Raw genomic sequence first — 27,112 nt, 5'->3', positions numbered from 1 at the left:
TCTTGTATATGCATGGGTTTTCATGGCATAGTTGCACATCCAAGGCTCCCCTGAGATCAGGTTTGGCTCTGGAAACCACTGAAGCAAACAATGCAAACAGATGCCATGATGCTGCATGCACTCGAGGAACCAAGAACATCTTGTGGCTTTGTGCCCTGGGTGCTTTTTGTTTTTTTATCATAAAAGATAGTCTGCACATTTTCTTTGTGTATACATATATTATTTTATAGTTTTCACATCTTTACATATCATTTTATTCATTTGTTTGTTAAATACATATTTCTTCAGTTGAAAACAAAAAAACGCATGTAAAAAATCTCTTGTTTTTCATGCCTAAAGAGCAATAAAAACACTTGGTAAAAAAAGCCCTGACTGAGGTTGTCATAATTCATGCATGAAAGAGTTAATTTGAATAGCACACTTTAAAAAAATACAAACAAAGTCTCAAGGTGCTTCACATGTTAGTTTTGTCATGTGCTTTTATTTGTATGATACTTTTGTAGCCCTCACACCCAGCAGCAACATACAATTAATACAATGGAATATAATTATAATAGATATAAATTAAATGAGTGGAAAAAAAACATTGTTTTCATTTTACTTTTATTAATAAAGATAAGAAAATCAAGAAACAGTTCATATTTACAGTAACGGCATGATGATCTTTAACATTCTGTATTAAATTTCCAGCAAACATTAATGATAATGTAGTCATCATTGCTATATCAAGAGTAGATACCTTAATGTTACAAGATAATTTCATTAATATGAAAATAATTCTAGAAAAATATAAACTAGGGACATGATATCACATAAACTATATGACCAATCTATCTCACAAAAAACATGTTAAATACTGACAAATTAAATGACAGTTACCAAACATAGTATATTCAAATATATATATATTTTTTAAAAGACATCTAATTCTGTCTGATAGCAAGATCCTCATAAATATCTGTTGAGTCATGGATGCATTGTCATTTCCATCTCCAAAGCTGCAGCAGTAAAATCCGCTTAGTTAGAATCTCCTCGTGTGTCCAATGTGGTCATCTGATCCAGTCTCAAGATGTCTGGTTTGTCTGGTTTCAAACACCTGAGGCAAAAGAAAAGATAAGGACGCGGTGTAAAGAGACGACATGTGCACTTCAGAGTCCTGAGCTATTTACCTTTGGTCTTGGCTTTGACAATGAACTGCTTGCTCTTCTTCTCCAGCGTGTTGGAGGCAGTGCAGATGTAGGTCCCTGGGAGCAGTGAGGCGGAGGTGAGAGCTGCCTCATCCTCCATCCTCTCCTCAGTGGGATGGGAGGATTGCCAGCTGTATACAGGTGTGGGGTTTCCCGTGGCTGTGCAGTCCAAGGTCATTTCAGCGCCCACAACAAGGTCCAAAACCTCTGGATCTGGACTGAGGAACGTCGGGGGAACTACAGCAAACATCACAGTGATCAGATGCACCAAAGTCAATATTTTTAACATATGAGAACTCTTTTTTTTTTCAGATAAGCTTCATGACTTACAGTACACGGAGGCATTAAGAGGCTCCGAGGTCACAGAGGGAGGAGGTCGTGGTCCCTCTGGTCCGAGCTCCAGCTCCGCTACGCACCTGTACTGTGCTCCGTTCTCGGCTTTGGTCGGTGTGACCATGAGGACGGAGGACACTTGGACAGGCGAGGAAGATGTGAGATCGGAGAAGGAGTGGTTGTAAACCTCGGTCTGGCCCTTGTACCACCTCAGGGTGAGGTACTGGACCGGAGCAATGTTCTGAACCTCGCAGAGAAGCTGGTACTCTTTCCCCGCCACCATGGGGCCGCTGTGGTTCACAGGCCGGATGGAGACGCTATCTGGGGTCTCTAAATGAATAATACACACACAGTTCATGTGAAACAGGTTTAATGTGAGTCGTCCATTTCTACACTGTGTATCAGAACCAGGGACGCACTGATACGGATATCTGGCCGATACCGACTCAAATAGCTCGATCTGTCCAATTCAGTTCTATGTTTTTATCCTGTATACATTTAACACAGTCTCCCAGCAGTTGATGAATAAGTCATGAAATGCAATCTATTTGTTTTGCACCTTAAGTCGTCTTTAATACGTTATACTACATCACTAGCTCTGACTACTTCATAGTTACATTGATGCATGCGTTTAAACAAATATGATCCTAATTGACTCTCCATTGGCATCCTCATTCAATAACACAACAAAAAAAGGGCAATGTGTGTATAGACTATTTCACGACCTGCCATGATACTGGGCGGATACATTGTATACTGGAATTTAATTTACTGTTTAAAGGGACAGCCCAAACAAAACAAAAAAACATATTTATTTTTCTACCTGTGGTGCTTTTTATCAATTTAGATTATTTTCGGTGTGAGTTGCTGTGATTTGGAAATGTCTGCCTTCTCTTCAAATACAACCAGACTATATAACACACAAAAATACATTTGAAAAACTCAACAACAATGTCTCCCTCTAGAAACCATGACCTACTTACTCAAGATAATGACCTTGTTGTTTCAAGGCAATTCTTTTCATAGTTGTTTTTTTAATTGGGGTTGAACTATCCCTTTAAATTTTGACCATTTTGTTGCTCCAGTATCAGGTTTGCACCTTAATTGTTCATTTTGAAGATTTCTACCAAGTTGCAGGTGCACAATTCATTATTTTAATAATAATAAATAACAATTCTGTAAATTAATATTGTATCCATATTGTATTTATGTGTTACATTTTGTTTTACAAAGTTATGAAAGCGATGTTTGAGTCAAGTCTGATGTTGTAGAATGACCTCAGTCTCTTCCACACAGAGAGGAGAACAGTTCATTATTTAAACATCAGTACATCGGTGCATCCCTTAATAAAACCCGGAGTTGACTCACTGTAGAGGACCAGGTTGAGTTTCTCCTCACACTGTCTGGGAGCCGTGAAGAACACCCCGTAACAGATGGGCTCCTCGATCCAGTCGATGAGGCTGTCCACCTTCCACTGCACCGACAGCTCCTGCTGGGTGTGAGCCGCACTGATGGCCGATTCCCAGCCGAGGACACGAACCGGGCGGGCGGCCTCACAGCTGACCGACACCGGCTCCCCGAAGCCCACCACCACCCGGGAGGGCTTGAGGATGAGGGAGCAGCCTTCACCTGACACTGAGACACACAGTCTTCATCATCATCATCATCATCATCATTAGCACTCATTGTATTCGTATTAGTTTGTTGCACTTATTGTATTCGTATTAGTTTGTTGCACTTATTGTATTCGTATCAGTTTGTTTCTATACTTTTGCTCTGGTTTATGCTCTTAGATGCTTGTTTAAGAAAGGAGATGCTCTTATGACTTCTGGTGACTAGTAGTTCTCTTGAATACCTATGTTGAATACACTTATTGTAAGTCTCTTTGGATAAAAGCGTCTGCTAAATGACTGTAATGTAATGTAATGCAATCATGATCAGCTTCCTCCTACTTGTGGTGCTTTCATTTTTAGTAGATAAGCAGTCTGTAGCTGTTATGTAACCCCGTTACAACACACACACACACACACACACACACACACACACACACACACACATACAGGGAATTGGCTAAAATACGCCTTTATATAATAATTAATGCATCCATTATTTCTATGCATTGCATCAAAATGTGGCCCATTAAATCTGTAAAGAATGAAACCTAACTGGTATCCCGTAATAATGATATGTGCAGAATATAGTGAAGCCATGCAAACACAAACAGGCATATTTCATGCTGCAGTGATCTACAATACACACAGTCCTTCATAGGAACAATCAAACAAAGCTTTAACTTGTTTTTGCTTTGATGGTCGTTCTCATATTTATATATTATCACAAGTCACAGTTGGCCTGCTACACCACATTTCTCCACTAGCACCACTCATAATCTATTAATAAGTGAGAGAATAAACAAATCTTACCAGAGTAAAACATGCAAAGGGTCAGGCTCCATTTGAGAAAGTTGTTTCCCATGTTATTTTCTGCACTGAGCCGTCGATGGAGGAGAGAGAGAGAGAGAGAATCCCAACTTGAACAAGCTTGGCAACTCTGCAGGGAACTATGTTGGAACAAAAGGGCCCCCTTCATCCCAGCTGACTTTGGGGGTGGATGGGGGGAGGGTGGGGGTAAAAGGGAGAGAGGGAAATTTAACAGGTGGCAGGCCTCTGAAAAACACAGCCTGATCCTTTGCACTGCTCCAAGCTCATCAGCATTTTAGCAGGAAATAAAAATATTTATATAAGAAAAAATATATAAAAGGCAAATTAAATTGTGCTCAGGATTTAAGACTAATACATTTTCCATTTTCAGAATCCAACCAGAGCTAAATGTGGTTCACCAAATGGATTGTTGAAGTACATCTCCAATGCATCTATAATAATTTAGATTTCCTACCATTTATGCACAAGGGAGAAGTTTGCATTCAGGGCCTGAAATCTTAAGCCAACTAACATTTGTAGTTATGTTCAGGAAAATATCATGTTTCTGTTCAAATAAACCCTTTTTGGCAATTCCTCGCGTGCAGAATTCAAAGCAAGTTTAATACAAACGGCCTCTGTAGCTCTAAACTTTCTCTTCTTCTCTAAACCGGATGTCTCATATCAACATAAATCTGGTTTCCATTATTAACTATGACAATGAGTCAACGGTTTTTCTTTTTTTTTATGCTTTCTACATTCCAGCATTGGGTGTCACCATGTCATGCTTTCAAACCGTCTCTTATAATCTGCTGTGTCGTTGTCTAATCATGACTGGCTGTGGACAAAAGCCTGTTTTTGGTTCTGCTTGCGTGCTCGTCTCCTGCTGATCCTGAACTCTTTGTGAAGTCCCAGCAGGCAGAGTGTTGGTGCAGCATGTAGCTTGTAAGTCTCACACTGTGACCAGAATGCTACACAGCGTATCCGCTCTCACTGCATCTGAAGAGCAAGAGAGCAAGTAATCGGATGCTTTGATTATTTTTTTGGGGGGGTTGTATTCACGGAGAGCACAGCTGGGGAATCGCAATGTACAGATTCATGCTGGAATATGCTGCTCTCTCTTCTACAAAACATGTTAAGCTCTATAATAAACTCCTTTTTTTTTTTTAACTCCATAACAAATTGAGCAATATCCACTCTGCCAGGTTGTTATGGCAACACAGTCTGAGCATACACAAACAGTGCTTTCTGGCAAAACCTGAAAAAGTGGGACTGACAGAGACTGAACATAAAGAACATGGGTTCAGGAGGAAAAAAGAGGTTTATATTGGCAACGGAAGGCGGGAAAACAAATGGTCTCCTTTACATTCACTTTGTGCAGGACTAATTAGTATGGCAGCCTCAGCACGGTATAATGCAAGAGGGAGAGAGAGGGAGACAGAGAGGGAGAGAGATAGATATAGAAAGAGATAGAAAGCTAAAGAGGGAGGGAGAGAGGGGGAGATGGAGAGGGGGAGATAGAGAGGGATAGAAAGCAAAAGAGAAAGATGGAGAGATATAGAGAAAGAGAGAGAGGGAGGGGAGATAGATATAGAGAGAGAAAGGGGAAAAGAGAGGGAGGGAGATATAGAGAAAGAGATATAGAAAGCGTAAAAGGGAGAGAGAGAGAAAGTGATAGAGAGAGAGAGAAAAAGCAAAAGAGAAAGAGGGAGCAATATAGAGAAAGCAAAAGAGAAAGAGGGAGCAATATAGAGAAAGAGAGAGAGGGAGGGGGATAGATATAGAGAGAGAAAGGGGAAAAGAGAGGGAGGGACAGAGAGAGAGGAAGGGAGACAGAGAGAGGGAGAGGTAGAGAAATGAGAGATAGAAATGAAAGAGGGAGAGAGAGGGGAAGAGAGAGGGAAGAGAGAGAGGGAGATAGAAAGTGAAAGAGGGAGAGAGATAGAGGGAGAGAGAGGGAGAGAGGTTGACAAAAGATGTCAGTGAAGCTTTAATGAAAGACTCCGGTTTGACTTCCTCCATCAGTATTCAGTCTGAGGACGATCACTGACGGAGAGCTTCACTTCATTGAGCCTCCGACACGAACTGCAGAAAACTTCCACAGTTGATTATTGATAATAACATTATTATATTCTGCTTTAAAAAAGCTTGTTTCATTTTGATGATATATTAAAAGGCAAATGTTTAACTGAGGGGATTAGGGATATACATCTGTATCACTCCATAAATCATAAAATATAATCAACAGCCATCAAAAAAAACAATTATCTCTTTATGTTAAAGAAATCAATAGTTTTTATATCAGGATATGAATGATTAATGAACAAACCTTTCAGAATATAGATAGCATGAAACTTATTTGAATATGTAAGATATATTTTGTTAAGTTACATACATTTTGAAGACTTCTACAGTTTATTACTGACATCAAGACAAATACTTTTGGTTTTACAAGTTTTCTGAAATGTTAGCTTTAAATATGCTAATGAGGCATTATTAGGAGAAATCTGCAGATGCAAATAGACAAATAAACAGAATGTGTATTTTGAATGTTATCTTTCTACTAGTTTAAAAGAAGACACGTGATAGCAGCAAAATTACATGAAAAACAATGTTTTTATCTGTAGTGTCTCTGCCTAAATCTACTTTCACAATAACAATGTTTACAAATGGAAATCATTACTTGTACAGAAGACAAACCTTATGTCTGACACAGGTCAGTCTTTTCAGTGCAAAAAATATTCATCATTCCAGAGCTGAACCATGGCATATTTCAATAAAATAAGATGGTAACATTTTACAGAACATGATTTGAGCTGAATTCATTCATACAATAATAAAAAAATATCGACATTGTAACCCATTGTAGCGTTCAAAACACTCTCAAGTAATCAGTGTAGCTGTATCGTATTGTCTGGAAAGTATGTTATGCAAAATACAATCTAAATATTCCTGAGTGGTTTAAAACAACATTCAGAGCAATTGTTCATCTTTTGTGGCTTTGCAGAATGAAAAAATGAAAAGTAACATGGTTATAATTCCAGCAGCAAAGCACCAATGTCTGTCATCAGCAATCATTACACGGCTTTATAAGTAATAAAAATAGAGGTTTTTTTAGAGCGCAGATACTGATTGACCAAAGACACACAAAGAACTGACAAACCCACTGAGTCTGACCTGTTATGGCTTTAAATACAACATGTGTTCTTCTTTCAGCTTTGGTTTAGTCTGTAGTCCCCCCCCCCCTACATCTCCCCCTTTTTGTGCTGGACAGGAAGCAGTGGGTTTATCAGAACTGATTCCAGGTTGATGAGAGCGGCTCAGACTGAACCATACAGGATTCACAACCATGGAGCTGAAATAGGTTGAAACGCTCCACAGAGTTCAGTCAGTGCGTCTGCATGCACTGAAGTAACCGGGTAACAGTCAGTTTTTTTACATGAGTGCATGTGCAGAACTCAAAGCATCATTGAGGTAACCACATGTCTCCTAAATGTTACGTTCCCATACAACCAAACTGTACTGTGAATTACAATTCAAAGAAAAAAAAAAAGGGAATTTTGTTGTGGATTACATTTGCTTTTCATGAATCACAAATAAGTTTAAAATGAGTCAGTGGTAGTCCGAATGGGAAAACAAATCGGGGTGGTTTATGTGTCCAAAAACTCTGCTGTTTTGGTCCCATATTAACCCTTTTGCTATGTTTTGAAACTGCGACCGGGAGAAAATACGTCTCCATCAAAAATGTAATCGAGATTGCAGTTTGGTTTTATAGGAACTTCATTTTGTAAGAGATCAGGTTGAGTGATGCAAAATAATTCTATGCAAAGTCGGACTGAAACTGAAGCTAACACAGCGTAGCCTCTTCAAGTCTGAACATGCAGGTCTGCTACACTTCCAGGCTAAGGTCAGGGGTCAAGGAGAAATCTGATAACTGCTACACATGAATGCAGATCTACAGTCACCAGGTTACCACAGTGCATGTGAAGGCGTCCTCCGATCACATGCATAACCCGATTCCTCGAGTGAATTTGAATGTACCGTTTGTTAATATAACAATATTGATTAGTTAAGCTGACGGGATCATGCAACAGCGGCCAAACATGAGCAGAAGTCCACAAACTGAGCATGCAGAAGAGATCAGGCCTCCAGGCTTTTTTAAAAGACATGATTCCGATACATTTATCAAAGCACCAAAATTTTAAGTAATGCCATTTTTACTGTCAAGCCATGCAAAATAGAATAAAAAAAAAAGTCAGTCTCATACGGGTCCAGACGAGACGGGCCGTCCCATGAGATAGCCGCCTTTGCTGAAAGAAAACGTGCCATCAGGGGTCACAAAAAACAGACCGGCAACCATGAGCGCGACTCCCAGGAACGCAAATCCTCCAACCAAGGCTGCCAAGGTGGTGCGGTTCCCTGTGGGAGACGGGAGAGGTTCTGTTACAATCTCTCTCTCAGTTTACCTGTTCAGACCTGGAAACAGAAGCTTTTCTCTGTTTGTGATAAACCACACATCCCAAAATAAAGACTACAGCTAAGAACACAGCCATTAAAATCCCAGCAGTGGTTCCAGGTTGACTACCTGATGGAAAACAATAGAATGAGGGAATTATGGAATAATCAACACGGCGAACACAATGCTGGAGCAGAACAAGATAAGAAAGGTAATGATTTTTAGAACAATATCTTACGTTTAGCTTCGGTGACAGTGAAGTATTTGGTCTTGGAGCCCTGGCTGTTTGACGCTGTGCACTTATAGGTCCCGGAAAGCTCTATGGACGGGGCCAAAATGGACTGAGTCTCATTTAGAGCAGCGGTCTGTTGTATGGGGTGTGCGCAGTCCCAGCTGTATCCCGGCGTTGGGTTTCCTTTAGCGTCGCATCTTAAAATTAATTTACTGCCAGCAGAGAGCTCTATCGTCTCATTTTTGGGCTCCAGGAAGGTTGGCGAGTCTGAGGAAATTAGAAAATGAACATAAAAAACAAAGAGATAAATCAGAGAAAAGGCAAAAACACAACCAATATTCTCTACAAACTGTGATGGTATTCCTCAAGATGGCATCAGAAACTTACACAGTACAATCAGGTCATGTGACTCCGACTTGACCGAGGGCACTTTTGGTACTGTTCCCCAGAAGTTCAGCTGTGCTTTACACCAGATCTGAGTTTGGTCATCACCTCTTTGGGCCGTCAGATTGAAGACGGACGTCGTGTTGACTGGAGACTGACTGGACCCGTCAAGCCTCTCCGTGTGGACCAGTTTATCTCCTTTGTACCAGTGGACGGAGACATTTCTTACTGGTGCAACATTAGCAATGTCACACTGCATGCGGTACTTTTGGCCCTCTAACATGGGGCCCGGTACACTTGGCTGAGAGATGGACACACTGTCTGGCGTTTCTGCACATAAAAAAATAAAAAAAGAGCAACATCAGAAGTATTGACTGATCAAAATCTACAAGTAGTCTGCTTGGCCAGATTAAATGAAAGGATACTTACTGTAAACGGTGACCGGTAGGGTTACTAAACACTGTTCCACATGTTTCTGGTTGATGTAGCAGATAGGTTCGAGGTCCCAGTGTCTCACAGAGGCTATTTCTAAGACAACAAAGGAGTCATTTTCACTCTTTGTGCTGCCGTACATGGACTCCAAGCCCATGAAGACTATCTGGTCCGATGTTGAGCTGCAGTTTATCGACAAGGAGTCTCCAAATCTCACCACAACTCTGGGAGGGCTCAGCTGGACGGGACAGGAAGAGTCCACAGGCTTTCCTGGAAGTACACAGAGTGTGTTACAGCTTACAGCACAATGCACAATAATCACTGTATAGTTTCATTTTCACCAAGCAAAAGTCATGGGACACTTTGAATGGGTTACAGAATGTTAAAACAGCAGTTTCATGACACATATTGATAGAAAATATAAAACTAACTAAATGCATGTTTTCTTTTATGTATAACTGTTGTTGTTCTTCACACTAACAATATGTGGGACTTTGATCTCCCTACTGAGATTATTCATAACAAGACCTCCATGTTTGGTGTGCTGCTGCTCTCTTGTACGAGAACAGTGTTTTGGAAAATGATCAAAGTGTCCAAACACTTTGAAACAATTATGAAAACATTGTAAACATATGTTCTTAGCAGTGATAAAAATGAAAAACCACATCATGCAGGTTTAAGCAGCATGAATCTAACATAGGGCGTAGCCAGCCTGAGCAGCCGAGGCTGAGACATCCAGACTGCTGAGACACATTAATGACACAATGAATATATCATAATAATAATAATAATAATAAAAAATAAATAGAAATAATAAATAAAAAAGACAGAAAACAGTTACCTGTAAAAGCTATAACCCCGGTCAGTATGAAGAACCACCTCATGATTTCAACAGGCTGCCAATAAGAAAACACCTGTATGACTGAAGTGGGAATAACAAAACAAAGTCCAGCTAATAAACTTTTCTCCAATTCTGCGTCCACGCGCACCTCCTGCTCTACTTCTTCTCACCTGAGAAAACCTCGAAAGTGATACTGATCCTGTCCTGATGATGCGTTCATGTGAACTCGGTGCCATGGAGTTTGTTAGTCATAAGTAAACTTTTTTTATTAAGATAATGTCTAATGTTTCTGGCTTTAATCATCTTCCCTGGAAACATGATTATTATGAGAGGTGTGAATGTCAGGATGTTTAAGTTTTGCAAGAAAATTGACTCATTCACACATTCAGCAACTCAAGTATCAACTTGTCTTTCCAAAGAAGGAAGTAGTACCTGAGTGGTTTCTGTAATTGCCGGATTTCCGACGGCACAGGAAGGCAGCATTCATCCAGCTCAGTTTACAGCACCCTCCAGAGGAGGAGGAGCATCAACACACATAAATTAGGATTTTATTGGTGAATACAATAAATATAAAGATATACTAAGAGAAAACAAATTACTGCAAAAGTCTACTTAATATAAAATAGATTAATTATTTAAAGAAATACATTTTAATTCTGGGCTGTGTAACCGGTCTCTGCTCTGATGTAGATTTACCAGTCAAAAGTTTGGACACACCTTCTCATTCAACTACTTTGAAGAATCTAAAATATAAAACATATTCTGGTTTGTTGAGAATTTGTTTGTTTGTTTACCACATAATTCCATATGTGTTTCTATATTGAAGACATCCAAACTATGAAGGAACACATATGGAATTATGTGGTAAACAAACAAATGCTCAACAAACCAGAATATGTTTTATATTTTAGATTCTTCAAAGTAGTTGAATGAGAAGGTGTGTCCAAACTTTTGACTGGTACTGTATATACACAAGGAGTGAAAATGATCTATATTGTATTATATTATATACCATTCTGGATTCTGCATAATGCTTTTGCTTTAAGTATTCTAAGTATGTACAGTACCAGTCAAAAGTTTGGACACACCTTCTCATTCAACTACTTTGAAGAATCTAAAATATAAAACATATTCTGGTTTGTTGAGCATTTGTTTGTTTACCACATAATTCCATATGTGTTCCTTCATAGTTTGGATGTCTTCATTTCAAAAAATAAAAATAAAAATAAAGAAAAACCATTGAATGAGAAGGTGTGTCCAAACTTTTGACTGGTACTGTAGATTTACCAGGCAAGATTGTTTTTGATACAAGCCATTAGCAGCGTATTATTGTTTAAAAAAACAATCTAAAATGTATGATCTAACATGTATGCACATGAGATATATTCAGGCCTGCTGTAAGGTTTAAGAAAAACAAAGCAATCTGTCTGCCTCGCAGGTTCCCAGGAATCGGGGTTATATTTGGACTGTCATCGTGCCACCTGCTGAGGCCCTGCTGACACCCACTGCTACTACCACTATCATTATTAGTCACATTACTATTATTATTCCCTGTACTATTACGCTTATTGACTTGCTTGTACCCTGGAGTCTTTGTGCTTTCTCGCTTCGCAGGCTTCTATAAATCGTGGCTGTACCTGGACCGTGGATGTGCATCCTGCTACGGCCCTGCTGACACCCACTGCTACCACCATTATTATTATTACTAGTCACATTACTATTACTATTACCTGTACCATTAAGCATTTTAGCTTTACTTCCACCCTGAAGCCCTTTTGCTTTCTCGCTCTGCAGGTTTCCATGAATCGTTGTGGTACCTGGACCGTAGTCGTGCCTCCTGCTGTGACCCGGCTGACACCCACTGCTACTTCCATTATTATTATTAATCACATTACTATCCCTATTTTCATGGCTATAATTCTACTGTAATAATTGCTGCTGTTATTATACGTAGTCTTATTATATGAATCATTTATGTCATATACATTGAATGTGTTGTATCTAAGAACTGTTAAGCTGTTCATTCTGTACACATGACATCTATTGCATTCTGTCCATCCTGGGAGAAGGATCCCTCCTCTGTCGTTCTCCCAGAGGTTTCTTCCTTTTTTCTCCCTGTTAAAGGGGTTTTTTAGGGGAGTTTTTCCTGTGCCGATGTGAGGGAAGGACAGAGGATGTCGCATGTGCACAGATTGTAAAGCCCTCTGAGGCAAATTTGTAATTTGTGATTCTGGGCTATACAAAATAAACTGAATTGAATTGAATTGTTTGGAAAAAAACTTTTTTTAATATTAAAATAGTTTTACTCAGTCTCAAATATTTACAGCTCTATTCACAAATGTGTAACAATGCCTTCATGTCCCCCCACATTCCAGGTCGGACTTTAACTCCCGCTAACTGATTCAACATTTGCAACGTATAAAACCTGTCTGCAGTCCATTTAACATTAAATTGTTACATATTTGCCGTTTATCATAAATAAATAATGTTTTGCATTTACATAACATTTCCTCCTGAATATACAGTTCTGATAGGCCGTCATAGAAAAGCATTACAAAAAAGGCCTTTTGTCCCATAAGGCCGGAGCACGACACAGTATGGCGCAACAAAGCGCCCGGCTACAAACCCAGAAAGAAGTGCAAAGAATAGTGAAGGGCTCGATGAAAAGTATGCACAAGGAACAGCGTCCACAGATTGAGCTGGTCTCCTGTTTCACAGATTCAATGTCACACCTTGGGAGAGGCCAGACGTGGAGCGCTTCCTGTTAGTGTGACTGTTAACACCTGAGCAGTTTCAGGGTCATCGCTTCACTGTGTAAAAATAATAACATACAGAGATCTGAGTTTGAGTGAATATGAAGGGGGCATAATACAAATAAAAAAAACGCGTGATCGAGGTGAACAAATAACATTCATATTTAACAGAGTGCTGCAGGGACGACATATTTTATATATATATAAAAATTTGATCTGTGGCAAACAAACTTGTATGATCCTTATATAATATAATATAATAATATAATCTTCACCAATGAACACCACTTTTGTAATTTTTGATTGAAGAAGCAAAAAGCTAACATAAGGCTATAAGTGAACTGCACCAAGGTCACATGGCTTCACGTTAAGTAGTTTCAATTACTTCAGCTACTTGTTAGCAACTACCTTTCTTTTGACACATAAAGGCTTTAAAATTCCCTTTAGGGGAAATTTATATCGAAGAACAAAATGTCAAAAAAACTTTAGCTAGTGTGAGGAATCTAACCAGAACCCTATTGACTTCCAGATGAGAGACCCAGAAGTGCAAAAATGCTGACTCATTTCCAGGTTTTAGGACTTAATCCATAAAAAAATATCAAAACAGTTTCTCTGGCATTTCTCTGGCATTTCAGAGCCAAAGTTAAAGTCCCTCCTCTTCTTTCTGTCCAGTGAAAACCAGTAGTAAATATAAAATGGTACATCTCATGTGTGCTCATTCTCATAATAAAAATATTCCATGAAGGGTAAAATACTACTTCATGTGGGACGATAGATGCGATGATGTCAGAGTGGTGGTCGGGCTTCGTGGTTCGTGGTGGCAGAGAGATGCAGCTCATTCAGAGTGGTCAGCGATCCATCCCGTCCTCTCATCAGATGTCCTGCTAAGACAGTTTGGTCATTGGGAACTGCATGTCCCAGCCGTTATGGGCTACGTTGCTGTTGTGGGTGTCCAGTTTGGCGTTTTTAAGACTGTAACGGCGCATCTTGGTGTTCTTGTAGTAGATCGAGTAGAAGAAGATGAAGACGACGGAGATGGCAACGACTGTGACCGCCACGAATCCAGCTATGAGGGGGAGGTAGTCCTCTGAGGAGAAATCCACACAGGCGACATGTTAATGTTTAGGAATGTCAAAATAAACTGATATAAATACATATCATGCTTCGTCACATTTATGTGAACTTTTAGTCCTAAAATTCTGTTTTTTTTATTTTCTACTGCAGGATCAACAAAGATAAACTTTAGTATTTGGACGCAGAAAACGAAAAAGAAAATCATGAAAAGGTTTTTAATTATCTCCTTATAATTTCAACATAAGACTTATTACCGTCTTATTACAACATCTGAGAACAGAAAACAAGTCACTGTAAAATGAAATAAGCTTTTCAACAACATTTACCTAAACCTCCAACCATTACAGCTGCTCGTTTTCCGTCTTTGTACGCAAACCGCTCAGAGAAATCACTCGGACGCCATAATGAAATAAATTGATATTGCTGGATTGAATCCTCCTCGCAGCGGTTTGTCTTTTGCTGCGCTACTTAAAGGAATACTTCGGCTGTAAAATGACCATTTGAACGTCAATTACTCACCCCATGTTACCTTGAATTCTTGAAGATTATGTTGTTTTTCTCACAGAATGAAAATAAGTAATTTGGGGCCTCATTTAACAAACGCTAAACAAAATGAAAGCATGTGCATCTTTGCTCAAACAGGCTAAAACAGGCAGGCACGCTACTGTCTGCTACTCGCCCGGTCTTAAGTGTTTTAAATAGTGAGGTTTGAGTAAAGATGCATGTGTTTGTGCAGTAGCGAGCATACAACTAGATATATGACACCTGGATGATATTATAGAGTTGTGTGAGTGTTTGCAGACAGATGTTTTGATGTAGTTTTGCCCCCATTTATTTCAATTCTTTTCTTAGTTTTTTAATTCTTCGTACTAACACGGGGTGAGTAACTGATATAAAAATGGTTATTCCTTGGGTGAAGAATTCCCTTTAAACTTATAAATAAAGACATTTAGGCTGCCCAGAGAACAATTATATCAATTCTTTGCAAATGCAAAGTAAAATAAAGATTTGAGCAACAGAAACCTGTTAAATTCCTTATACCGTTTGTATAAAAGGCGAGCAGAGTTGAATATATAAACAAAGCTAGAAAGCTGTTTTCACTGTGGGAACTTTGTAAATTTATGAAAAAATTCTATTTTACATTTTTTACAGGAAAACGTGCATATTTTCTTCTCTAAAAAATGACAGAATGGCATTTAGATTGAGTGTTATTACCTTTTAAAATCACTTTGACCTCATAGTAGACAGAAGCAACCTCATTGGTGGCGCTGCAGTTGTAGACGCCGGCCTCGGACACAGTGAGCGTGTTTCCAGACAGATGGGGCTCTTTGTCTAAGCTGTAGAACCACTTGATCTTTGGAGGCGGGTGACCGTCGGCCTCACAGACCAGCACCTCAGGATAACCGCTGAACACCGGGATCTCCTTTGGAAGCTTCGTGGTATTAATGACGGGCTTATCTGTTGAGGAATAAGGAAGTATGAGCATTACTTTAACAATGTCTCTCTGAAGGGATAACAACAACCATTTACGTATAACTTCATTGAAACTCGATCTCACAGGGTCATCAACACGATAACTACTTAGCAGCAGATGTAAGTGTGATCTCACAGTAGACGCTGATGTTGAGAGGACTGGATGTCATGCTCGGAGCAGGCTGCGGTCCTCCGGGTCCCAGATTCAGCTGAGCCTCACATCTGAACTCTGTGCCGTTGTCTCTTCTGTTCAGAGTGATGCTGATGGTGGACGACACGTTCAGCGGGGATCGGACGACACTCGGGTCACAGTCTGTGTCGTTGTCAGACAGGCAGCCGGTCACTTGCAGCGAGCCTGATGGACAAATTTACATTTTGGGGAGGGGGAATATAAAGTAGGAAAAAGACATAAAGAAGATTGTACTTAAGAGAAACATTGTTATGCCTGTATTGCATTGATCAATTTAGAAATCTGGGGATATTTTGTCTTCCATCTGACTTGTGTAAAGGAAACATAAAAAAATACACATTTAGGTTTATGTTACTTCTTTGTCTATCTGCATCTGTGGATTTCTCTTAAATTCACCAAAAGTTAGCATGAGGTAATGCCTCATTTGCATATTTAAAACATACCACCTCAGCAAACTTATAATACAAAAAAGAATTGTCTTAATGTAAGTTATCAACTGTGGAAGTTTCATGATGATATCTCTGAGTTTAAATATTTACTGTCTCCTTTTAGTTCATACTGCTTAATGTCTGGTTTTACATTCACACACCGATGAACTCTTTAAAAAAAGAAGTGTAACAAATTTGGGGAATTCTCTTCATTCGCTCTGCCAAGGAGGAAACATCTTTGGTTCAGTTTGTTTGTTTTTCAGCAGGATAACAGGAAAACTACACGCCAGATTTTCATGAAACATGGTGGAGAGTGAAGCATAGGCGGAGGAAGAGCTCATGATATTTTGGAGCGGATCCGAATCAAGCGGCGGATTCTTTTCTCTCAACGTTTCTTTAAACTCAGTTTTTATTGTGAGAAAGGTCCTTTTGCCCTTCTAGTTTATGTCATGATGCAATGCGTTTCTTGTCCCTATGCTGATGAGTACAGACAGTCACAAAAACAAGACTTGATTTTTCATTTTTTTCTCTTCTCAAGATTTCTAGATAAGGCCTATTGTGAATTGGGTCGCATTGGTTTGTCCTTTTTAAAAATTGTGTCCCCAAAACCTTACCTTATCTACAGCTTATGATCTCAATGAATGATCTTTGGGGTTGTGACGCTGTTAGTCCCAATTTGTCTTCCATAACTCTTCCTTTTATTGGCTGCTGGATTATTATTTCATATCTGTTGATGCTGTATTGCTTTGAGCACCGGTAGATGTCCTCGGCCTCACAGAAAAAAGGTACACCAGGAGTTAAGAAAGATCCCTCACCTTTGCTCAGCGGCTCGAGGGTTTCATCCCCTCTGTACCAATGCACAGTGACGTTTCTTGCCGGAGCAACGCTGGTGATGTCACACTGCAGCTGGAACTCCCCCTCCTCCACCACTGAGCTCAAAGCATCCACATGACGGATGGAGACGCTGTCTGGTTTTTCTGATGATTCAGAGATAGAGGGGAAAAAAATAATCAGGATTGTTCTAAACATCTGAGAAACACGTGATGGCAGTGCGAGTACAAACATTAGAAACACATACTGTAGAGGGTGAAGTCTAAATGCTTCTGGCATGGTCCTATTACATTGAACGTCACATTGCAAACAGGCTGTGGGTCCCAGTCTTTATCCGTGTCAGCAAACCAAATCTTGCTGTTGGTTCTTTCGCCCTGCACCTCCCAGTATATTTCAGTGACATGTGTGGAGTCTGCGGATGTTGGTTTGCATGTCGCTTGCTGCTGGCCTCTCTCTTGGTATTGCACCACCATCCGGTCTGGCGTTATCTTGATTGGACATTCTGGCCTGGCACCTGTGGAACAGAAAGAGAAGGGGCGGCACAAACATGTTATTCGCCAGTCATACCCATTATCTTAACTCAACATTCTCCTCATCCGGCGCTGTAGTGAAACGGCGTGGAAATGTCAAACAAAAGCTGTGAGTCCCAGGAGGAAACAGGAAAGGCCTCAGGAAGGATATGCACCCCTCCCTCAGAAAAAATCTACACTTGTTGCCCACCATTCTTCATGCTGGACTCATACTGTAATATCTATATCTCCAGTGAATACTTTACATTCCACCAAGCCCATTTACCAACACAGAAACACCCAATTTTTTAAAGATCAGCTTCTATTTAAAGCAGAAAACTACACGACACTCAAGCTGTGAGGAGGCTGAACACATAAGATTATACACAGACTTTGTTTAAAACATTATGTCCATTTAAAGCACATTCTTAACTTCCTCTAAACTTCATTAAGCTCCACTGTGTTGGCTCCTCATCACCACCAGCATGCTCCATAAATAGACTAGTTGCTCATAAGGTCTGTCAGCCTGGAGGAGCAGTTTCAGACCCACACAAAGGGAAAACATGAGGTCCAGCATGTGAACTTACTGGGTCCTGTCCCGGCAGAAAGCTGCAGCAGCTGTGCAGCCAGAAGCACTGAAAGCAGGCGAAGAGAGATCAAAACCTCCATTGGAGCAGAAGGAGAGAGTGTCCTGCTGCAGCTGTGGACTGTCTGCTGCTCCACTGAGCTGCTCTGTGGGTCCTCCTGCTTCCTGCCCCTCGGATGCACCACCCAGCCAGTGGAGGGTTGTTGACTTTTTGGGGGCTAGAAGCTAGAAGCTAAGAAGCTAGGAGCTACAAGCTACAAGCTACAAGCTAGCCTCCAGGCTGCAGCCCCGCCCCCACCCACAAGCCTACACGCGTCACTGTCGCTGGGCCAGCGGGTCTCAAGTTAAACGTGACGTCAGAGTCCGCTATATAAAGACAATTTATAAATATATATATTTAGAACTGTATATATATATATTAAAAAAATTATAATATATATTTATAACTATATATATATATATGCCTGACAGTTACATTCTTGGCATAAATTGCCATGGTAACTGAGTTTGAACTTGGTTGAATTACAGTTACTATGGCAACTTATGCCGAGAATGTAACTGTCATCCATAAATATAAATATATATATATAAATGTATGCCTGACAGTTATAAATATATATATTTAAACTATATATATATATATATATATATATATATATATATATATATATATATATATATATATGCCTTACAGTTACATTATCGGCATAAGTTGCCATGGTAACTGAGTTTGAACTTGGAATTACAACTATGGCAAGTTACTATGGCAAGTTATAAATGTCAGCCATAAATATAAATATATATATATATAGGGTATAAATATGTATATAAATGTATGCCTGACAGTTATAAATATATATATATAGAACTATATATATATTAAAAAATATATATATATATATGCCTGACAGTTACATTCCTGGCATAAATTGCCATGGTAACTGAGTTTGAACTTGGTTGAATTACAGTTACTATGGCAACTTATGCCGAGAATGTCAGGCATAAATATATATATACATATATATATATGTATATATATATATAAAAAAAATGTATGCCTGACAGTTATAAATATATAGTTATAAATATATATATTTATAACTACGAATATATATATTTATATGCCTTACAGTTACATTATCGGCATAAGTTGCCATAGTAACTGTAATTCAACAAAGTTCAAACTCAGTTACCATGGCAACTCATGCCGAGAATGTAACTGTCAGCCATAAATATAAATATATATATATATATAAGGTATAAATATGTATATAAATGTATGCCTGACAGTTATAAATATATATATTTATAAATATATATATTTATAACTACAGTTACATTCTTGGCACAAGTTGCCATGGTAACTGAGTTTGAACTTTGTTGAATTTGCTTTAGAGAAGCAAACAAACTGAACATTTTTGAATGAAAAAAAATGTTTTATACATGTGTATATATATATAAACATACAAAAATGTTCTCAGACAGATGAGAGGTGTACCATTGTGTTCACTTCATTAGAAAGGGCATCCTTATAAATTTGTGATGTGAATCTATGGAAATTTTGCAAAGTACTTCAATAAATCAATTTCAGAAAATGAACATGATTTGTTTGTGAGCGGTAGAGGGATAAGGAAGGGACCTTGTGTCTCTTGGGACTGTTGCTAGTGTTATTGTTTTGTTATTACCTATTACATGTTCAAATTAAAAAGTAACAAAACAAAATAGACAGAGAGACATGGGGTGGCATACCGGGGCCCGTGTATCAATAATATTATTCCAGGACCCCCGTCTGAGGGGAAGATGTAATTATGCAGTGACGACATTACAGTGTGCAAACTGCTGAGGTGTCATTAATGTCTTCATCTGAGAGGTCTCATTTAATGCTCTGACTTTGGCAACTAAACTATATTTTTCATACTGTATAAGTGTGGCATTGAGTTCTTAAAGGCAAGTTTTTTTCGTTTACCTATAAAGTTTATCATAAAGTAATTATAAGTATAATAATAAGTCAGGTCATGGACTATAATCACACACACTCTCAAATTGCAAAAACAATCCGCAGCACTGCATGTCTCCAGTTAGACTTAGCGTTAATAATGTGATGAGCAGACTACCAGCTCTTTAAATTAGTGCCGCTGATCACATCATATTGTATTTACCTTTCACCGTGACTCTGACTGTTTTAGAGACATTTCCTCTGTTGTTCGAGGCGTGACACGTGTAGGAGCCCGTGTTGTATGCAGTGGCATTCTGGATGTGCAAACGGGACACTCCATCTTCATTCTCCACCATCACATTGGTGGTCTCGTAATAATCCCATGAGTATTGTGGTCGTGGGTTCCCCGTGGAGTGGCACTTCAGCCACACGGTAGAACCAACGTCAACTTCAGAGTCCTCCAGCTCAACAATCTGTGATGGAGGGTCTAGAGACAACAATTGAAACAGGTCAGAGAATAAAGCAGATGACTTGTGCTAATCGTGGATATTTAGGATTTAAATAACCCACATTTGACAGTGATGTTCACTGTGAGGTTGTCGCTTGACACATTGCTTGTAGCAGTGATCAAGTACTGTCCTGAATCTCCTCTTGTTAGGTTGTTTGGAAGTACCACCTCCTCGCCGTCTTTGTACCAGATGATTTTGGGTTGTGGATAGCCCCCCACAGTGCAGGAGAAGTTGTGAGGAACGTTCTCCACTGCTGTGTACAGGCTAGGACAATTTAGCTCTGGTCCATCTGAGAGCAATTTTAGAAAAACAAAACACATGATCAACTGTTGTAAAGTCATGTATTTATATTAAGGATGCAAAAACTGAGCTGTTAAATGACAAACAAACTGAACTGTGGGCCTTTTGAACCGTCGCACCACTATTAAATACAGGCCTGCTTATTAGTTCATAAGGCCTTATTATATGTATAGAATCTGTGTTATGGCTTTATATAATATAGAAATATAATTTAATAACTATCAATCAATCAGTCTATTAATATCTTTAGGAGTTCAAACACATTGGAAATGGTTGTTTTTCTTCTCCCTAATGTTCAAAACAAACCGAACTGTGGGCTTGTCGAACCGTTGCTCCCCTGATCTGTATAGATCAAATTAACTAAATATGTTAAAATCAGCTCCAAAAACTCTACTTTACATGAATGGATCAGATATAATAATCAAAAAAATATAATGATATAACACATTGCCCGCTCTGCAAAAGGACTTCTGTGGTTTTCATACAAGGAACAGTGTGTGTCGGTACATACATGAAATTTGAGCTCTTTTAACTCATCCTAAGAATTGTTTTGGACACTTCGCCATGCGGACTGTAGGAGCTGGGGATCGAACCGCCAACCTTGTGGTTTCGGTTAAAGGACAACTACTGTACTCACTGAGCCCTATCTAGTGGTGAGGTTGCAGATTGCAGCTAACGGAATACCTCTCTGCTCACCCTTCCTTTTCCAAGCGTGACAGAGAACTACGGTGGCCTCAGGTAACGTAAAAACATAAAGGCTTTTTCTAGAGCCAGTGTTTGGTTTGTCCGTTCTAGGCTACTGTAGAAGCATAAGAGGACCAGCTTATACGTAGATATAACAGGTTCTTTCTAGGGTTAAGAAAACACATTAATTAGTAGTTTCACCAATGAATATTCTACTTCATCACTGCCAGTAGATCCTGTAAAGTATTTGCCACTGCTACTTGAATCCAGGACATTTACTTGCAATGGAGTGATTTTACATCTACTGTAGCGTCCTCATAGACCCACACTCCCTTTGAGCATCAAGCAATTTGCAAATACAAATACTACAAAAAAGATTGCAGAACAAATTTTGCCGATAGGACAACAAGGTTATCAGAATATTCGTGCAAAATATAAGAATTATCCTCATGCTCCTGTTTGCGCTGATGACTGGATGCGACACTCACACATTACAGGAACGAACAATTTTTTCTCGATGATGGTGGCGCCCTCAGCCTTAATGTGGTACCAGCCTGCATCCGCCCTGCTGAGAGGGACGGTCGGGTCGAAGGGCCGGTCATCTTTCATCCAGCTGACGTTGGGGGTGGGACGTCCTTTCACATGGCATCCACTCTCCAATGTTGCTCCTTCTTTTAACCCCAGTTCATATTCTAAAAAACAATCGGTATCTGGTCCAACTAAACAGAAACAAACACAGCAGCAATTCATACTACATTACATTACATTACATTACAGTCATTTAGCAGATTTTATCCACAGCGACTTACAATCAGTAGTATATTACTATGTTTTGTTTTTTGGAGCAGATGAAAAGCAGTTTTGACATAAATGAGGTAGTAGAACTGACTGAAATAGACAAGTATGAAAGATAATTTACTGCTGCACTTTGTGTAAAACGTATTATGGTACAGTGAAAATCAGGGCTGCAGCTAACCATAGCTTTCATTATTAATTATTCTGTTGATTATTTTCTCGATTAATCGTTTGGTTTATAAGATGTTTTTTCAAGAAAGTGTAAAATGCATGTCACAATTTTCTGAAGCTCAATATGACGTCATCTAGTGTCTTGTTCTGTCCAACCAACCGTCTGACACCCAGAGAAATTCTGTTTATCTTAATTAGTGAAGAAAAAGTAGCAAATCCTCACAATTTTGAAACTGAAACTGTCTGATACTTACACGACTATAAAAATAGTTCCTGACAAATTTCATGTCATTTGACTCATCGCGTAATCTAAGTTTTATGTTATTCATGCTATTTCATCTTATCTTTTATCTTATATTTATCTTATTTAATCAAGGATGTTTTTATTTTCCATCTTCTTCCTTAATTATTTATTTTTTTCTTTGTTGATTCTCTAATAATTATAAAGAATTAATAAAGATAAAATTAAATAATTAAGGCAAATAAGATGAAATATAGAAATAAAATTATTATTATTATTATTGTTATTAGAAATAATAATGATATGTTTATTTTTATTTTTATTTTTTAAGAATGATAATCGAATAAGCATTGTATCTCTGGTGAAAACAACATTTAAATAAATTCAAACTACAACATAACATTGATCCATTTCAATGCCTTTAGGTACATTTCAGACTGGTGAGTAAACACGTGACATACTTACAGTTAACTGTTATATTAAACTCTTGTGAAGATGCATTAAGTCGAGGTCCTTCTGGCAGCAGGTCCAGATGTGCCTCACATCTGAGCGAGACTCCGTTGTCTTGTCTGGTCGGTGTGAAGCTGAATACAGGCGATATATTCACTGGTTTCTTACTGGTATTGTCAAAAGTTTTTTCCTTCACCATTGCATCTCCTTTGAACCACCTAACGGTGAGATTTCCAACAGGTGCTATATTATAGATGTCACAGGTGAAGTTATATATCCTCCCTTCATGCATCACACCATGTGGACCGCTGCTGGACTTGATCCTGATGGTTTCTGGGAATGCTGGAGGAGAAGAGGAGGTTATCAGACACAGTGGTGTCATTTTCATCCTCTGTGAAATGAGCAGGACTTACTGTAAAGTACAACGGTCGGATTCTTGGTGCATTGACTGCCGTCTAGTAGGTTGACGAAGCATAAGATGGAGGTATCCCATGCAGTGAGGTTCGCCACGGTCCAGTTCAGATGGGTGACATGCTCTAGACCCGTGCCTCCTTTTGATGCCTCCCAGCCCATTCCTTGAATCGCCGTCTCCGATGTGGTGCAGTTGATTGAGACCGAGTCTCCATATCTGACCACGACACTGGGGGGGCTCAGCTCGAGGGGACAGGAGGCGTGAACACCTGCAGCACGGAGTATGTGACATGTTTGATATTAGCATAGATGCCCCAAGAGAAACATTTCACGGGTTTCATGTTCAGGCAAATAAATAATAACGTGTCATAAGATATCAAAGATACCATTGTGTGAGGATACGTTTATCTTCAGTAAGGTTATTTAAACATAGAAGAGCAAGACACACAGACTTTATAGTTGTTGGACAGTTTTTGATGTTTTTTTGTGTTACTTTGTTGTCATGACGCATCTTTCTAAGGTTGTGTGTCTCTTTGTGATCGTTTTGCATGTCTTTGTAGTTGTTTTGGGTCTCTTTGTAGTTTTCTGTGTCTATTTGTTGTAATTTTGTGTCTTTTTGAGGGTTGTTTTTCCCCATCTAATAGTAATTGTGAGTCTCTGTGTATCTTTTTGCAGCTGTTTTATGTCTCATTGTCGTTATGTCAGTCTCTTTGTAGTCTTTTTGTGTCTCTTTGTAGTCCTTTTATTTTTCCCTTGTGGTCATTTTGAAGCTCTTCCTGGTTGGTACATGTATCTTAGAGTGACATTTTGGGGTGAAGGCCAAGGGAAACTGGGTCTGTGTCTGGTAGGCCCGATCAGTAATCCATCCTTGGTTTTGATTACATTCCCCCTGCATGTCAAAGACTCATGGAGGCTGGACTGCTTTTAAATGTAAAATATCTTGCTCTGTCCTTTCCCTTTCTTTGTCAGCAAATTAAAAATGTCTTGACACTCTAATCAGAGAGTCTATATGTGTCAGTTTGTTGAGAGACATTTCTTTCCTTTATATAATTGATGTTTGAGAGATTGTTTCATTAAGTAAACTCCATGCCTCCTGTTGTGTTGGATCTGATTCCTGGTAAGACAAAGACGGACTAATGAGTGTTTATCACTCACAAAAATAGAGACTGACCTGAAAGTACAGTATGTTTTATTCACCACGGTAGTTATGAAATAAAAAGTTCAAAAGTTAACTCCAAGTAAGCAATACTTAATAAAAACCCATAATATACTACTTACTGTGCAATGTCTCAGAGGACACATTCAGTAGTGCACTTTAGAAAAAGAATATCATTTTCACTTTCTAGATGAGAAGTGCATGAGAAGTCAAAAACAAAAATTTGGCAAATTACAAAAAATGTGATGAAATGAATCAAATAATAAACCAAATCTTAAAGAATGGGACATGTACAAGCTATTTATTGGATGTAAGTATTTAGTTATTTTATGAATAAGTAATATTTTTAATGATTGTTTGATATATTAAGATGGCTTTTCAATTGATTGTCATTCGTTTAGTTTAATAATATTTTTGTTGTTGTTTAGTATACTTAGTTTTTTGGTTTGGTAATTTGTTTTGAATTGGGTAACACTGCGGTTATACATGGGAGTAGGCAGGTATAGGACCAGCATGCACCGGGGTGGGCCTATGTTCTTTTACCAGCGCAGGAGAGTCAGCGATAGGATCTCCTTTGTTCTTTTATTAGTTTGTCTGTTTTGTTTGACCAAATATAAACACAGAATTCTGTATGCACAATAACTTCTTTAGCCTGCGTAAACCACAAACCCATGGTGCGTCAGTGGCCCTTTGATTTAACTTTGTTTTAGGATTTCTTTTTAGGACTATTGGCCACTACATAACATTTCCAATTAAAGGTGTTAAAAATGATCTCATCCACATATTCCTTTGAATCTTTCCAACATTCAATAATGCCTGTGAATCGAGGAACAGTGTTGCATAAAAAGGCTTATCTTGTGAGTCATCTTTAAAAGACTGTTATCTAACACTTAATTAGAGTGGAAGTAATTAGGGGGTCTGATTTAATAATATAAACTGGTGATTTTCATCTGATGGACTCAAAGGTGTTTAATGTTCTCTGGGAATCAATTCAGCGATTATTCAATGTCTCAGATTCACACAGTTGATTTTCTTACAACCTTGGAGAAACTTGTTTGTTTGTTTGTTTGTTGGTTGGTTTTCACATTGAGCTGACAGTCCCTTTCTTTCTACGTGATACTGCTCCCCTCTGGTTGAAACAAAGTTCTGCACCTGGTGTGACATGCAACACTTTCACCTGCCGCCATTTCATTTTCAATGACTCTGGGTTGATTAAACAGAAGCTCACACAGCGTTTTCACACATCAGAGTATTTCATAAAGAGTTTCTCTTTAAGTTTCTGTTAAATAACAAGACAAACATATACAGTACCAGTCAAACGTTTGGACACACCTTCTCATTCTATGGTTTTTCTTTATTTTTATTTTTATACATTACATTACATTACAGTCATTTAGCAGACGCTTTTATCCAAAGCGACTTACAATTATGTGGTAAACAAACAAATGCTCAACAAAGCAGAATATGTTTTATATTTTAGATTCTTCAAAGTAGTTGAATGAGAAGGTGTGTCCAAACTTTTGACTGGTACTGTATTAGTTTATTACAACATAATACATAAACGTGTAATAAGCATTTTAATTTAGAAGCTCACCAAGGTTGATCTTATGTTCACAACTTGTACAAACTTATGGGTCATTTATAATAATAAAAAAGTTTATATTAAAATATTAAAAGTTATATATACAGTACCAGTCAAAAGTTTGGACACACCTTCTCATTCAATGGTTTTTCTTTATTTTTATTTTTTTCTACATTGTAGATTAATATTGAAGACATCCAAACTATGAAGGAACACATATGGAATTATGTGGTAAACAAACAAATGCTCAACAAACCAGAATATGTTTTATATTTTACATTCTTCAAAGTAGTTGAATGAGAAGGTGAGTCCAAACTTTTGACTGGTACTGTAGATATTATATATAATATATATAGTATATATATATACATCATACCTGTCGCAGTGAGCAGGAGCCCCACGAGGAGTCGGATGAACGCTGTGCTTTCACTCATTTGATTTGAACGTCTCTTCTGTCGTTTATTCCAGATCCGCTCGGTTTCTCTTCTGGAGATGCAGTCTGTCTGTAGTAGACCAGTCAAGAGGGAGTAATACAGTAACACAGCCAACACTCTCCGAGAGGTATGCTCTCTCTCTCTCTCTCTCTCTCTTTCTCTCTGTACAGTCTCTCTCTCTCTCTCTGTACAGTCTATCTCTCTCTCTCTTTCTCTCTGTACAGTCACTCTCTCTCTTTCTCTCTCTGTACAGTCTCTGGTGGGTTTTGTTTCTGTTCCATATCCTGGTAGTGGTGCTGTTTTTAGCACATTTAATT

General features: G+C 38.7%; 1 protein-coding gene across 1 annotated transcript; it reads right to left on the bottom strand.

Moving 5' to 3' along the window:
• Window positions 1–706: 706 nt before the first annotated feature.
• On the bottom strand, window positions 707–26,869 carry LOC129098254 (hemicentin-1-like). Its single transcript, XM_054607240.1, has 22 exons — window positions 26,738–26,869; window positions 23,626–23,892; window positions 23,228–23,554; window positions 22,044–22,274; window positions 20,633–20,860; window positions 20,286–20,549; window positions 17,279–17,545; window positions 17,016–17,177; window positions 15,719–15,937; window positions 15,325–15,567; window positions 13,927–14,122; window positions 13,015–13,055; window positions 10,283–10,444; window positions 9,439–9,711; window positions 9,013–9,339; window positions 8,632–8,892; window positions 8,205–8,356; window positions 3,944–4,118; window positions 2,889–3,155; window positions 1,518–1,850; window positions 1,170–1,424; window positions 707–1,096 (listed from the first exon to the last, which is right to left on the bottom strand). The coding sequence occupies exons 1-22, from the start codon at window positions 26,793–26,795 to the stop codon at window positions 1,089–1,091; spliced, it is 4,716 nt and encodes a 1,571-aa protein (XP_054463215.1). The 5' UTR covers window positions 26,796–26,869; the 3' UTR covers window positions 707–1,088.
• Between the last annotated feature and the right edge of the window lie 243 nt (window positions 26,870–27,112).

Source organism: Anoplopoma fimbria, chromosome 11 (assembly GCF_027596085.1).
Source record: "Anoplopoma fimbria isolate UVic2021 breed Golden Eagle Sablefish chromosome 11, Afim_UVic_2022, whole genome shotgun sequence".
NCBI classification, from domain to species: domain Eukaryota; kingdom Metazoa; phylum Chordata; class Actinopteri; order Perciformes; family Anoplopomatidae; genus Anoplopoma; species Anoplopoma fimbria.
This window is presented reverse-complemented; position numbering and strand designations above follow the sequence as displayed.

What these genes read in the sequence shown, in the direction of transcription:
- LOC129098254 (XM_054607240.1), bottom strand. Translation starts at nt 26,795, where the DNA reads ATGAGTGAAAGCACAGCGTTCATCCGACTCCTCGTGGGGCTCCTGCTC. An exon ending in TCCGACCGTTGTACTTTACA is followed by an intron (nt 23,555 to 23,625) that starts GTAAGTCCTGCT and finishes CTTCTCCTCCAG; the next exon opens with CATTCCCAGAAACCATCAGG. An exon ending in AGTCAGAGTCACGGTGAAAG is followed by an intron (nt 17,546 to 20,285) that starts GTAAATACAATA and finishes TCTGTTCCACAG; the next exon opens with GTGCCAGGCCAGAATGTCCA.